At 39.5% G+C, this 16,268-nt stretch overlaps 1 protein-coding gene across 1 annotated transcript in view; it reads left to right on the top strand.

The window, feature by feature from the left end:
- LOC108576178 (lachesin-like) overlaps positions 1 to 16,268 on the top strand; it is a 61,423-nt gene that overhangs the window by 8,769 nt on the left and 36,386 nt on the right. The window contains exon 2 of the mRNA XM_017939121.1: positions 10,325 to 10,431. Within this exon, the coding sequence (XP_017794610.1) occupies positions 10,325 to 10,431 (107 nt within the window). The remainder of the gene's footprint in view (positions 1 to 10,324; positions 10,432 to 16,268) is intronic.

Below are 16,268 nucleotides of genomic sequence, written 5' to 3'. Positions count from 1 at the left end.
ATAGATAGAGAAGCGAGACAAGGACGAGAAAATCGATTCATTAGAAAGAGGATGGAACTTTTGGTGGAAGATATTAAGGAAACTAAGACATGGAAAAGTAGGAACGAGGGACAAGAAGTTGGTCAACTGTGTAAAGAGAGCGAGAGAGATACAAAGGGAAAGTGAGAAAGTAGAGAATTCTGAAAAAGTGGAGCAGCTAAGAAAATATAAGAACGCCAGGTACGAAGTACTGAAGCAAATGATAATCAAAGAGAGACGAATAGAGAGCAGCAAGTATATGTATTTGTCAGTTTAGCAAATGAACGAAGACCAACGTTTAATAATAAAAAAAAAAAAAAAAAAATGTAACAAGTTTGATGAACATAAAAGCAGGAATTTTCGAAAATTTAACATTACGAATTTTCCTCTATGCAAAGAGTAATTGTTTGCTTTGCATATTCGCAAAAATAGTTTTCCAATTTCCCTCATTCCATGAATATTAATGCGGAAACTTTTTCTCAAATATTTCAACTGCGGTATAAATTCTACCATTACAGAACCATTTTTTGTTTTTTATACAGGTCACAAATATTATGCTTTAAACTGATTTAATTGACTGTGACATTCTCGAATAATGAGTTGCGTGGAATTTTTCGTCACACTTCTTCGTTGCAGCTTCGCGAAGGTACAAGAATTTCAAGCGTTTATATTAGCTTTTTAGAAATATTTAACTTAAAATTCCTCGGGTAAGTTCATTATACGCCGGTGTTATTGTAAATTTTCGTAAAAAACGGTTCGAATGTGCAAATTTATGCGAACGAGGGTGTACACAATAACTTCAAGATCCATCTCGATCGCCTTTGTTCCTTCACGTTTTTACGACATTTCATTGAAATCTCTCTTTCTGCACCGTTCATTTCGTCTGATTTTCACCTGATAATGAACCCAATTTGTTCGACAAATGCCCGATGAATAAATAAAGTTCGCCGCGAGACTTCGACGAGTCAATCGTTCCTCTCCCCCTTCTTCTTTTTTCCAAACTTTTTCAACCTGATTTCAAGGAGTTAAAAAATTAAAACCCAGTGACGTGCAAGGGTTTCCATGTACCAAACGGAGTAAAGTGGCTGCAAAATGCTCTCGAACTAATTTCGGACAGCTGTACACGGGAGTGAAATGAAATTCCGCTTAATTTAATTCTATGGAAATAATTTCACGCCAGTTTCGCGATATTTTACCATAATGCCCTGGCTGTTCCGGAATTAATTATTTCCCCTTCGGAATCTTGTTAATCAGCGACCTACGTGCTGCCTCCGCGCTTTCTTTCTTTTTTCACTCCTCGCATAAGCAACACTCGCGGCGAAAAAAAAAAAAGAAAATTCTTTCCCTTAAAAAAGTAGCGTTATCGAAGAGAAATCTCGTTTCACGGTGAAAATAATTAACCACAATTGAAAATTACTGTTTCGAAAAAATATGAAGTTCTTCTCATTAATCCCGTACTGTTTTTTCTGTAACATCCTTCGCTCCTTTGTGCGCGTTTCGAAAATATTTAACAAAGCCGGAATGAATGGACGTAGCGCGAAATAACTGACACGCTGTTAAATCTAAACAATAGGTCAGAACGAATTGCTCGGTTAATTTCACGTTCGAAATGAGATCGCGTATTTTGTCCTGCGTGCAGCACACGGTGAATCTCTTCTTCGTTTCTTTCAGCGTAAAACGGGACCGAAGTTTTCCGAACAAATAAGTCAAGCGAAATCCTTCCATGGTTTAATTAAAGTCATACTTTTTGCCCGGGGAATAGCAATGTTCCTTTTCACGGGGCCGCTAGTGTCTCGAATGAGAAAAAAAAAAAGCGGGAAAAAAGAGAAGTACAGAGACCGGTAATAATCGCGTTAACGTGGCCCAGTGCGTTCACTTAATCATCGTGTATATCACTTAACCGATAGTATGCATAGGGAGCAATGAAAAGCTACAGGATAGCGCGACGACGCCACATTCCGAGGGCAGGATCTCGGGCGAAAGCGTGTTCTCTCTGCCTTTATGCCGCACCCGTGATATTGCATATTACAGATTTACGTTTTTCCCTCTGCCCCTCTCTCGTAACGTATGCGTTTAATATTGTTTACGTTCGCTACCGCTATGATCTACTTTTCAATTGAAGATAATAACACACAGACAGAGGCAACTCTTTTACCGTGTTTCGTATTTCTCCCCGTTGGAGGCAGAGAGTAAAAGCGGGAGAAAAGTCTGGAGAAAAGACGTGGGGAGAGGAAATGGAAACAAAAGAAATGATCAACAAAACGGTTTTCATTCCGATTGCGAATGTAAGGTGGTAGAGAGGTAGAAGTAACGGTGAACAACATAAACGACGGATAGATCGATAATGTCGAATAAGGGATGGTAGTTAAATCGGCAAGATTTTTTTGTACAGGAAGATTGTTTTAATGAGCGCTGCTCCAGCGAGCGACGCTGGAAAAATGTAAATTTCGAGCATGATTGTAGCGGAAAAATATACCGGGTGCTCTGTGAATGGCAGTGCAACCGTGAAGGCAGTGGGTCCTATTTCGCTGATAATTCTAGCGAAAGAATATTTAGGGTGCTCTGTAAATGGTGGCGCAATAGTGAAGACCGTGGTCCCATTTCACTCAGTTTTAGCGAAAACATATACAGGGTGTTCTGTAAATGGCGGTGCAACCGTGAAGGCAGTGGGTCCCACTTCGCTGATAATTCTAGCGAAAGAATATATAGGGTGCTCTGTAAATGGTGGTGCAAGCGTGAAGGAAGTAGTCCCATTTCTTTCACAATTGTAGCAAACAAAAAAAACAGGGTGTTCTGTAAGTGGAGATACAATCGTGAAAGGATTTAGCTCACAATTGCAGCGAAAAAAATACAGGGTGTTCTGTAAATTGTGGTGCAACCGCGAAGAGAGCGATTCTATTTCTTTCACAATTGTAGCAAAAAATATACAAGGTGTTCTGTAAGTGGAGTGTTCCCTATAATCCTTAATAGGGAAATCATTTTCTTCGGCAAATGGGAATGCGTTCGTTTATCACAAAGAGGAGCAATTGTACGGTTGCTCGTATAAATTGTTTATACCCGTCACATTTATCAATACGTATATATAGAGCAACAGGCAGCGATCCTCAGACGCGAAAACTTTTCTCGAATAGCTTATTATCGAACTTTGCTGGCCAGCTTATTACCTATATTAAATATCGTAAAATTCTTAACTTCCGCGGAATGTTCGCGTTAGCGTCAGATTAGTATCTTGGACGTAACGTGTACTTCCTGTTTCGTAATAAGGAATTTTATTAATCGTGACAGGATAGAACTTTTCCCTTGCAATTGCCGCTTCGTATGTTTCTCTCCTGGAACAGGAACTTTTATAAAAAAAAAACAAAAATAGTATCGCTTCCTTTCCTACGTTTCACCATGTATATACGACAAATTTTCGTTAACTCGAGGATCGAATTACTCGACCCAGTAATATCTCGTTCAAATCATTAAAAAAAAAAAAAAAAAAAAAACAAATATTACGTATTGCTCCTTTTCTTCTTATCATTTCCTCGAAATTTTTCTCTTCTTTTCATCACAATCTTTCCTCATTTACAATTGTTTAACACCTTGTTGTCTCGCCTTAACGCACGCAATAACGAGGGAAATGAAAGCAGTAGATAAGGTACGACGTTGTAAAAAAAAAAAGTTCAACAGCATTAGATGGCCTAACTTTTTTTTATTGTAAATCATGAACAAGATAATGCTAGCTTTTAATCGCACAGTTCACTCGTACCGGTGAAAAACTCGTTCCGCGAAGATACCAAAGTGATCATCTCCCCCTTGTTTGCACCGCTAATTAATCGACAAAGTAATTAGAAAACTGTCGCGGAAGATGTTTCAGATTCTCGAAATAAAATCGAGCGAGGGTTGCGCTAGGTAATGCGTTATAAATAATTTAAGACACGATCCAATCGCGTAGCGATATTAAGAAAGGAAAAGACTTGTTTTAATGCCTCGCCGTTCTGATATTTCAGTATCGGTATCCGATAGAAATACAAAATCGATAGACCAAGCTAGGTCCAAGCATCCCGATGCTCCTGGTATTTCAAATTTAGTGCAGAAATTTCATTCTTGTCAGTTAATCGCTCGGCAATATTTGTCTTTACCTCGATTACGTCCATGTAAATCACTTACGGTATCGCCTTGGAAGGAATCGATGAATATCGTCAAAAAATACAGGAAAAATCAGCGAAACGATAAATATCGCAGAGATTGTTCCCTGCAGAAATTGCCTGACATCCGCTTTTATTAGGTTCTTGCATGCGAAATGGCCGATTTAAGAATTTCAGAGACCTCGAAAATCACTTGAACTTAACGTCAGATCAATTTTTTAATCCAAGAAATAAGAATATCGTAGCTTCGTTCAGGTCTCATTTATACTGAAATAAAGTGAATTAACAGAAAAAAATTAAAAATAAACAATTTCATAAAGATTTCGAATTTCTTGTTTGCAAAAGTGAAAAAAATGAGAACGAACTAATATTTCCATAAAAATTGTCTCACAGCGTTATTCTCATCTGTTCGTCGTATTTTTCCCAAATAATAATTCACGAAAACGTCAACTCGAAGAAATCCAAAAAAAAAGCCAGCCAATTTTTTTCTCGGGAAAATGCAAGAGGCGAACAAAGCGATTCGCGGAGCGCATCGAGGGCTACTCGCGAATTAATACCGACGTTAAATTACGATAAAAGAGAAACTTTCTCACTCCAAGGCTCAATAGAAGAATTTCATTTTTCCCCGGGTTGGCTGCTGAGTGGACGTTTATTCTCAGCTTTTATTTCCGCGTAATGTCGCCGCCATCAATTTACTTTGCTCTCGGCCACTCGGCAGATTGTTTGTCCCACGGCGATTGTCACTTGTACTTATAATACTTTCCAATCCTATTACCGTTGTTATGAGACAAATAGGTCAAGCTTGTCTCCTCCAAGATCCCACGGCTTGGCTTCGAGCTTATCTTCGCTCCGGAATTCCTCTTTCCGTCCCTTTTGTCGTGTAGTTTACCTCGCGAACGCTACCCGTTTAACTAAAAAGTGTTGCCCCTTATTTCATTATCCGACGACGTCTCAGTTCGGCTCTTTTAACTTTCCATCCACCTTCTCTCTCTCTCTGTCTGTCTTTTTTGCTTGTTGTTACAGCTTGACGTTTGTTTCCATCCCCTTTCTGTACTTCTGACGTGGAGCGGAAAAGAGGTTTAAAAGTCTCGAGCGCTAATTATTGTAATTTCATGCCTTTGGAATAGGATCCCTTCCCCCCGGCTGGTTCTAATTGGACTTGGACTACGGCGCTTGTCGACAGCAGCTTTTCAGAAGGAATTTTACGCGACAGGAATGCGGCCAAGATTTATTTCATCGGTTTCTCATATTCAAAGAGTTGCTTGATAATTGACATGGGAACTTGTGGCGGAGCGGTGTTTCTTTGCTGTGTCGCGTCGTTCGCGGAAGAAATTGAGAAATGCAAATCTAGAGGTTGATTTATGTATGTACTTTGTAGGACATCGATGCCCACGGCGACCGGCGAGGACGACGACGAGGAAATTGTACCTTTCGTTTGTGTTGAGTTTCTTCAGATTTTGTATGGGCGATTAGGAGATTGTGAGAGGAAAAGTAGAAGAATTTCTTCGAATTTTATATAGATGATTACGAGAGGCAACATCGATAAATTTCTTGAAATTCTAAATAGTTGATTTTGAGGGGAAAAATAGAAAACGTGAGCTTGTCACGTCTGCTCGCGTCTGCTGTAAAAGTAAAAATCTGGCGAATCGAAAACTTCAACCCGAAATCTCCATTTTTCGACACCTTTTGCGTTTTTGATTTTTTGCACTTAGGATTTGCAACGAAAAAATCTGAAAAAAATCACAGCCACAAACAACCATGTCTACAATATTCTAGAATTTTCTTGGAATTTTTGCATAAATAGGGAAAATGTGGTAAAAACCGATAATTCGGATTTACCCTGTAACTACTCTCCGGGTTGAGATAGGGGGCTGGAACTTGGTGTACGATGTTTTCTTCTGGTAAGCTATCGAATGGTGCATTGCCAGGTAAAATCGGTTCAGGGGCACTTTTCACCATTTTATCCTGCGATACCCTTTGTGTTAAAACTCAATCCAGAGACTCAATCTTAACAAAATGTAATATTGACTTAAATAAATTAACCCTTATCTCGGCAATTCTCCAAGTGATTTACAAGAAACGGTTGTTGCTTCGCTCTCGAGGCATTAAACTGTTTACGATACCGTTTCGAGCCGCGTTAAGGCGATTCACAACGAAAAAACTATGAATTCGTAGCGACCGTAAAAGGTGAAACAAGTAGAAAACAAAGCAGACCGAAAAAGGTGCAACGTTCAGCGAAGTCGAAAGAGAGTTTCAAGAGTGGAAGGAAACAAAGTGAAATGTGAATACTAAATAAACGCAGCTTTAAATAAGAAATTTGATTAAAATTGAAGGGAAACTCTGCAAGTATATTTGGCAAAATAATTTCATTTAAGACGTATCTCTGATAAATCTACAACTTAATTCAATCTTCTCGTTGGCCGTACTCCGAAACTTCTACCAGTTTATTTACCGCAAAGAGAAAAAGACTGTTTAATAAAAAGCGACCGAGCGAAGGATCTGATTATTGTGAATCTACAGCGGATATTTCTTGTTCTTCCGTTCAACGATTACGATCGAGTATTTCGACTTATTTGTTAGATATCGACAGGAAAAGTGTCGTTATTGACCATCGAGGCAGAAAAATAGATAACAGGGAAGCAATACGCTTTCAAAACTTTCTTTACTGCTACAAATGAAAAGATAAGATAATTACTTGCAACGAAATTGCACAGGGTTCGGTAGAAAGATATGAAATTTTTCGACGATTTGGCGTTGTGCTTAAAAGCAAAACGATTCAAGGAGCTAATCAACGATTCCAGAATAAAATTAATATTCTCGGAGAAGTATTTAATAATTCTAATTTTAAGAATTTAAAGATAAGAAAATTAATATTCTTGGAAAAATGTTTAACAGTCCTAAAACATTAAGAATTCTAATTTGAAAGAAATAATAATTTAAGAACAATCGAATCGAATTTCTTTCCAAAAATTACAAGTGCTACTTTGTATTTTTCGCTATTTATTCCACTATTGAGTATATTATTCTGAAATACAATAAATTTACACTGCTTCAGACTTGATTGCCCACATTTTTTTACTCACGACACGCTTTAAAATTTAAACCACCAGAGTACACAAGAAACTCGGTTATGAACTGAATTTGCAGGCACACATCAACGCTACAGAAACGTAAAAACGTTTCATTAAGTGCAGATCAAGTATTCCATTTGCCAACCTAGTGACTTTACAAGTCTCACGTTGACAACTTTTTTAATCGACGCTGGAAAATTGCACGAAAATCTCCATTATGTAAACCAACCTCCTCTACAACCAACTCGTAAAAAATACAAAAATCCCCCCAGAAAACGTCACATTTATCACCTAATAAAATTTTCATTGCAAACCATCATACTTCGAAACAAAGTTAGAGAGAAATTGGAACGGCAAGGTTTCTTAAATATCAATTAGAGCAGCTTCTAATCTAGAACACTTCGGAACACTCGACTCTTAAGCCTTCAATGGATAGTTAAAACGCTGGCAACCATAAACGACGGCAATTATTCGAAATAACGATGGTCGTTATCTTCACGCGACTAGATACTGTCTATTTACCTAAAAGAAAAAGCTGCAACAACGTTTTTCTTTCCAGAGTAGACTCGCTTTTTCGCAAGAACCGATCGATCCTCGTCGCAATGTGAACAACAACGATCCTTTTCAAGGTACGACAAATTCTTCCACCGAACCGAAAATTACGGCAAAGAGAATGTTACCATTGGCCGCGTTTGATAATCGCGATAAACTACACAGAGCATCGAAATTTATCGACGAAGAACGCAGCGGTGTAGGGCGGTTAGGGCTAATCGAGTACCGTTTAATATCGCAGGAAATGTGAGGCATTTGATATTACGGGCATCGCGCAGACACGGCTCGTTTATTCTGTATCAAATTACCCTTGCACGCTGCGCCACGAAAATGAAACATGAAATTCGATGTGTAACTGCACCAAGTACAAAGCATCTGTACTGCGACGCTCTCTGCGTCTTCCAGCAGGGCACGTATCAAGGTGCGGAACGTTCACGTTCTTACAGATAAATTTGCGCAACAATATTAATACAATTTCGGGTACGTTTGCGCCGACAAATGTAAATGCCATCGTACGCGAGAGTTCCTCCAGGAGGAAATGTTGGGACGATGTTGCTTAGAGTGAATAACGGAAAATCAATTTCTACGTTTTTGACGGTTCCTAGCCTGTTTCTTTGTACGTACAGAGCAGAGCTATGTTGGAGTGCTTTTCCAACCTCTTCGAATGAAATCTCGACTACGTGCCGGATTTTCACAAGCGACGACACGCATCGGCTGAGACCGAACAGTGATTAATTGTTAATCGTGAAATTAGAGGAAGTGATTTTTAATCGGGATGTTTTTTAAATTGAACGTGTCAAAAACGAAGCTCAAGTCTCACTCTTTGTAAGTAAGCATTGCCTCAGATATGAGCCACTCAGAAGCTAAAGTGAGTAACTCCACTTTTTCATATACTTTCAATTTTAGTATCGAAGCACAGGCTTGGTGCAGAATTTTTCATAACTAACACAAACTTCATAGATTTTATTTTATGGAGTTAGTCACTTTGGCTTCTGAGTGGCTCAATTAAGGAGTTTAAAAAAAAATTAATGTAAATTATTGTCCACTTGAGGATAGTTATTGACAAGAACAATTACTACAAAACTTTGTCCTCCTCTATTTTTCTCACTTTACCACTCGCGAGAAAGACACGTTGGAAATTAATAAGCGAAATTAATAACGCTCTGTAGGTTTCTTAAAATACCAACACTCCTCTCCAAATTGTCACATGCGTAACAGACGCCGCTTGGGTTGTTCGGCCGTACCAACGAGCCGAACAATAACATCGGTATTTTCAATAGACAGCACCTTCTAAAAAGCGAGGTCTTAGCCGGCATGGGCAAATTACTTTATTACACCAAAAATTCGACAAGCAATATAACAAATGTAAGGACAAATTCCCCACTTTCACACCACCAGCAGACACACCCCAAACACTTCCACCACCTACGACACTTTTCACACCACCAATCACAACACACACGTAGTTTATAAAATAGCGAACACCACACGACACGACACACAATTTTCCTATCAGTAAGCCTAGACATTTCGCGCTCTGCACAACGTTTATTCACAAATATACATCTATCATATATACAAATAATAATCTACCTTTCGAGCACTACCCGAGTCCCCTATCCCGAGTAGATTCCTTAAATGGTCCGACTCAAAAAGAGGGACAATTATCGGTTTCGCAACAAACATATCGCGATTCGTAACAAAATACTGAAAACAAATCAAACCCAACCGTCATAAAAAAATGATCGAGATCCCAAGGAAAACACGATTCGCTCTGAAATCTTGCTAAATGAAATGTAATTTAAATCGTACAACACTTCCTGTACGAACATAATACGCGTCTCGATACTTACAAACCAAATTGTACGTAAACAAAAACGCATACGTACAGGTAAAGAACAATGAAAATGTCTGCGTCACGATCGAGGATATTATTCGGTAAATTTCGCCAAGGGTAGGATAATGGATCCGCATAAATAAACGTGTGCACGCAACGTAGAGAGATGGGAACGTATTCGAAATAGGGGCGAGACAGAGAGGGTAACATCCTCCTTCCTACGTTGAAAAATATTCGAAATGTCCGTGGCTCGCGCGTATCGAGCTATCAAATAATAAATAACGTTTCGCGTTAAGTACTAAAATAATTTAACGGCCGCATTAAATATGAAATATTATACGCGTGCACTTGAGCGTTATTCCGTTTCGAAACAACGCGCCACCCCTTGTCGATCCAGCCGCATATTATATTTCCCGCGTGTCTATCCTTCGTATTGCTTCAATTACAAAAAAGAACTTCGCAATAAAAAACGAAAAATATTTCGCCCTCGTTTTCGAATGTTTTAATTAATTAAACCCAACCCCCTACCTCCTTTCAATTCGACAGCAAGATCCACGTTCATTAAACGAAACTTATCTCGCCCCTTCTTACCCCCTCTCTTCGTTCGACCATTCTTTACCAACTGTCGGTAAATGAAAACGTCATGTCGGTGAATTGTGCAGCAAGCAAGATATGCAAATCTGTGGAGTTTTTCACGTGCGTCGTATCTGTTTCAGGTGGTGCTTTCCCACCCGAATTCGCTGGTCCTATCACGAATCTAACGGTGCCGCTCGGAAGGGACGCAACTTTTACGTGTCTGGTCAAACATTTGGGGGGTTACAGGGTAAGTTTTCCCCTATGAAAATTCATCAACCGCTGACCGACCGCTGAAATTCTTGCGACGAAACTGTGTACACGTGTACTTTTAGACAGCCTCTTTTCACCACTCGTTTCATATCATTTCTCTTATTTTTTCTTTAGAATTGTGCTAGGAGAAGATTAAAGATTTCTAGGGGAAAGGATTCACCGTGAATCGTAACCTTGGAATTGCTATCTCGAGAAAGTTTCCTTTGCTTCAAAGTGAGGTACTTCTGTAGTCCCTTTTACGGTTACCGTATAGAATGAATCGTTTTTCCTTTTTTTCTTCTTTTTTAGCCAGGGCATCACGCAACTCGGATTTTTCTTACCGCCATGTACACTCTTTGATTTCAAGAAGTTTCAGCTACTTTTCGGAGTTTCCTCGTGTGTCCGCTGATTCGAGGTTTTGAAAAGTGAAGTTACACTTTTGTTTCGTTGTATACGGAAGTTTATTCGTGGAATAGAGTATTATATCGTAATCACCGTCTACAATTCGTCGGTTAACATTTTTGAGAGTGAAGTTTTACCTGAAGCTTAGGTGAAATGCAGAATTAGGCATAATCAACGATTACAGAAACGTACCATGACGAATTTGTTTGTTAAAAATTGCACAGAATTCAGATTTCGTTTTTCTTTTCCCCCTACAAGAAGAATGTCGTTCCAGATTTTCTGATCAAACTTTGTCGGTATGTTCCGTGGGTATAAGTATGAAAAAGATAATACATTAACGTAGCTTTGTTACAAAGTTAACTTCGTTAAAAGGTAAACGTTTCTCGCTTATAGTTGAAGTGCAAGAATTAATGTGACATCGAGGCACCATTTCTTCTTTTCTCCCTAATAACGTCGTTACTTCCTCCCCAGCTCTCCCTAATATTTTATTATTCTCTGGCAATTGTACCAGACACCAAACAGAATATAACAACGTGAAAAACGTGTTACGACTCAGAATGGGGAAAAAAGTGGAACGAGTGTTACAAGTTGGTAGTCGTACACGGTCACGTTTTAAATTGAAGATAAAAAAGTTGTTCAAACTAAGGAATCGACAAAAGTTGGAGGAGGCATTTACTTCTTAAACAGAGACGAGAAATTTTCCCTCTGACAAATCATTTCGTTCCTCTATTTCACTCTAAATTCTGCTGCAATTAAGCAGACTAGACAAATTATTCATCCGATTTCTCACATAGCGTGTCTAATGGCAATACTATTTATCGAACGAGTGACAAATACAGTGTATGGTCGAATTAATACAGCCAGCTGCGAAGAATTCACGGTTTTGCATTTCAACGTTTAATTTTGAAAAAGCCTAGTTACACTGAATTCTTATTTTTTTTTTTTTTATGAAACACCGACACATTTGCAAATGCACATTTGGCAACACTTTAGGCAATATTATATCTGTCATACGACAAATGCGTGTTACAGTTTCGTTGTTTTATAGATCTTGAGCATTTTAATTTTTACTGCTTGTAACATATAGTAAATTACTTAACCCTTTCGCTGCGGCATATTTTAGCGTGTAACGCGCGTGGTAAACGGTAAATGTTCTGCGTTAAAAAACTTTTCGAAAATTTTAAAAATTGAAATGTAACGCTGTACAGTTTTAAAATTTGTGTCGTTAAATTACGATGGAGCAAGCAAACATTCGAAACGCCCATAAGCGTCAAGGACATAGTGTAAGAAAATTTTCAGGATTAAAATGTAACGAAAATATGCCCAAAGGAATCCAGGGGCGATAATTACGGGGAGAAGTATCGTTACCAATTACTAACTTCATTCTTACATCTTAACCGTATTTTTCATAGCTACATAAGCTAAGTTTAACTTTCCACGTGAACATTCAGCGAACAATTGCGAATTAAAAATTATTCAAAGCAAAATGAGCCTCGATATTGTAATTTCATTTCAACACAAACACAAACAGACATATTTTCATTATCACCCACTGCTAGCATTACGGTGGTTAAAATTCGTCGTAAGAGACACGCAGACAGACCATGAAAAAAATCGATCATATAGGGAATTTTAGATTTTTCTCCTCTTGTCCAAGTAAAGTACCTTTCTCGATAAAACCAATTTCTCAAACAACCTATACAGCACTAAATTCACAAGCACTTTTCTTGATTCGATATCCCTCTTGCTATATCGTGCCCATGTTTGAACACAAAAATAGAACCATTTCCCCTGTCGTATTGGATTTCATATCCGCAACCATGAAGACCATTTCATTACGCATCTCCGTCTAGCCCAACCATTGGGAAAAGTAGGGGTTTCAGCAACGTGGGAGAATAATAATTCGAAAAATCTCAAGTTTCCGCTTTAATAAGACCCCCGCGAGAAGGGAGAGAGAGAGATAGCCGGTGTAAATTTAATTATGCTTTTATCCGCGTTCCAACGCGGTTAGATTATCCTTCACACGCGTATTACACTTTTCTTACGCTTTTCTAAATCGTTTCGCGAACGCAGCTTCCACGCCGTAACAATGTTTTCGAATTAGAACGATTTCATTTCACCGGTTCGCACCGTGTGTTTAAACTTCAGCAAGTTGAAGTGTTAAGGATACTTAAGTTTAGACCAGGTTTACGATACGGACGCGACTCTGCTATTTTTCAGATTAACCCTTTCGTTACGGCAGTCCGCGCCACTGAACGGAGCACTGTGCCGCAAAGTGTGCATATTGCGCGTCGGTAAACTGGTGTTCGGACTTAGGTCTTTCAACGCTACCTTGTCATTCTCCGGATCGTACTCTTCTTTAAGTGTTACATAACGACATATTTGGAGATTTTGCAATTATTATAAATAATAATATTATTATCGCGGGGCCGGTGATCAAGGCGGTACCACGCTGACGCCGGCTACAGCCGGCGCTCGTACACACAGGTCATCGCGTGGATGCCGGCTATAGCCGGCGCTCGTACACACAGGTCATCGAGTGGATGCCGTCTACATCCGGCGCTCGTAACGAAAGGGTTAAGGTTTGAATACGCGTTTAATGTTTCGTTCGTTAGTTATTCCTTATTGCCAGGAGGGCTCCAAACCTCTCACAGAAGCTGAGAATTTGGAATTTCTCAATAGCGATTGACGTATCGTAAACCCGCGCGAGCTGAGGCACATGCGAGCGAGGGACCGTTACCCTGGCTTTTTCCCATAAGCCCAGGTGACGCGTACCTCACCCAGAACACTCCTTGCCTAAGGGTGAGCGGTTGGCGTCCGGCGTCGACCAAGGCCCTAACTTGATTGGGAGTCTTGGCCTCCCACCCAAATCTCACCCCCGTCAAGGGACCCAAATGGATGGACAAGAACATATAAAAGGACTGAACGGTGATGGACAAAACGTGACGTGACTTTGTTGTGAGAACAAACACGGTGACAAATAGAACTCTGAACTCTTGCACGAACGATTACACAAACTTTGAATTTGCTGTGTTGCAAATAAAGAATTATTTGCTAAATAATCAGGCTTCACGAACGTTGTGGGAGCCAACATGAAGAAAGAAACGCGATACAAAGAGAGAGTGTTGAAAAATTGAAAAAGAGAAAAGTTTGTCTTGCCAGATGGATGTGTTTTCGCCAAATCTGTGCCTCGCTCTCTCGTTAAGATCGCTTTGGTAGAGCTGTAAAGGGATAAATAATCTGGTTACCAGCGTCTAATGATATTATGCTAGAGTAAAGTGGTAACGAGCAACTGCTGCTAATTTTTCATTTAAAGCTTTAATGCCGAGCCATGGGAAACTCCAACGACGCGGATGAAGCGTGCATTCGCAATTTCTGTTAGATTATTTCCGTAATTGAATACGCCCGCCGGCCCTGTCCGGCGAATCTTAGACCATTGCCGCCGAACAATTAAACTAATTGTATCATATTTCTAAAATTCCATTACGAGGATTCCAAATTTACGTTTAATGCGATGAAATTGAAACTAAATGTGTAATATTGTTAATGAGGATGACCGAATGCGAGAAAGGAAGAGGGCTCGTCGGAGTTCTGCGACGAATTGCGGAGAAATACACCGTGTGAAATAATTCGAACGTCGATTAAATTGTGAAAAACAATCGACAGATTTTGTTCGCATGGAAATTAGCTTCGTTAATTTGGTACTTTTGATTCCAAGTAAATTTTCAGATTTTTCAAAATTAAACTTCGATTTTTAATTAGAAAAATAAAGATTTCATTCCACCGTATTTTATTGCATTATCGAAGTTTGAATTCGTCACGAAGTAGCAATGGTAAATTTGTCGGTGTCTAGGTATCAGAAACATCTTTGCCAACTAGGTGATAGTATAAGCTTCTTTTACATAATGAAATTATGTTGCGATTTTCGCGTAAGTATCCCAAGTTGCGAACTCGCGGTAAACTTTCAACTAGTGGAAGGAAGAAGGTCAAAGAAATTGCTCGCGTTTATTTCAATCTTCTAATTTTCCAGCTGGAAGAAAAAATCCGACACGAGAGCTTTCGTGGTTTCAATTCATTGGGCTTTCTCTCATTCGTAGACTTTGTCGACTAAAGAGTCCTCTAAAAAGCTACCACGCTTTGGTGTAAATTATAAATCAAACGAAAACTCAATTATTCCTTTAGACTTTGCAATCGTTATCAATTGCGGATAGCTCGCAAGAGCAAAGTAGTTTCATTAAGTATTATCACTTGGTATTAGGCTCTGCCAGCGTTTCTCGATAATTTCATTGTCCTAAACAGTCTTTTAAGCAACATCCTCGCGATAAATGTACCTACGACCGATAAAGTAGAATTAAAATAACTCGTACTTCGTGTTCGAAGCTTCGTTGTTTGCAGCAATTGCCTGCTTCCAAATGAAATTCACCCAAAGTGTCGGTAAATTAAAAGAATTCGTGGTCTATCGGCAAATGTTCATTAAAAATAATATTACTGGAAATACTACAAATGCGACAAAAGATAAAACGAACTTTTGTGAAACGTGTGTCATGTGCACCGAAGGTATTTAAATTATTGACAACCACATTCTCTAGTTTTCTGTAATTCCCTGTCGATTTCATAGTAACACTATCCTTTCAATCGCTAATCATTTTTCTAATTGCAAGAAAGTGTTATCGACCTCATGACTCGGGTCCCCGATGACCCAGCCATCGGCAGACGATAGTCAATCGTTCCTAAAAAATATTCAACAACTCGAAAATAAATTTCAATACTCGACGTTATTTCCCATCCATCTGTCCCACAGTATCGAGCAAGTTTCTTCGTTTCCCAGTGGTATTCGTAGTCGATCATACACCCGGCAGGAATAAATTTCAATTACATCTTTCCGGAGGCAAGAGCCACTCTGCGAAAACAATTTCGAACACCATTACGACATCCCTCGAGCACACCCGGTAACCCCTTTTCTATTAATACAAGCGTTTCTCGAGGCCCCCGTAGTACGCCTCTGCGACTTCGCGAGATTTGGAATATTCTAAGGAAAATGCAAATATCGCCCGAAGTTTGGCCAAGGAGATAGAAGGCGCGTACGCGACGCTTATACGTGTCTTCCCGGCCGTGGCGTAGAGGTATCCGGCTTGTTTGTATTCCGTATTCGGCCTGTCTATAGGGAAATTGCGGTGTTCTCGGCCGTCGAAATCCATGAACACGTCTGTGGTCTCTGATCGTCCTCGTTTGCCCCGCGTGTTGCCGTCTCATTAACCCTTTCGATCTGACCGGAGGACTTATACTTCGCTAACAGGCTCAATCTGTGCTTGGCTGTAGTAAATTGCTCGCTAAATTGAATCGCAGCCGCCTCAAAAAGCTGATTCCGAGCAGTCGTGATTTCGTGCCTTGTAGATCGTACGGGGTGACAATTTTTCTTCTCGGGGTTAAGCT

Source organism: Habropoda laboriosa, unplaced genomic scaffold (genome assembly GCF_001263275.1).
Source record: "Habropoda laboriosa isolate 0110345459 unplaced genomic scaffold, ASM126327v1 scaffold212, whole genome shotgun sequence".
Classification (NCBI taxonomy): Eukaryota; Metazoa; Arthropoda; class Insecta; order Hymenoptera; family Apidae; genus Habropoda; species Habropoda laboriosa.
This window is presented reverse-complemented; position numbering and strand designations above follow the sequence as displayed.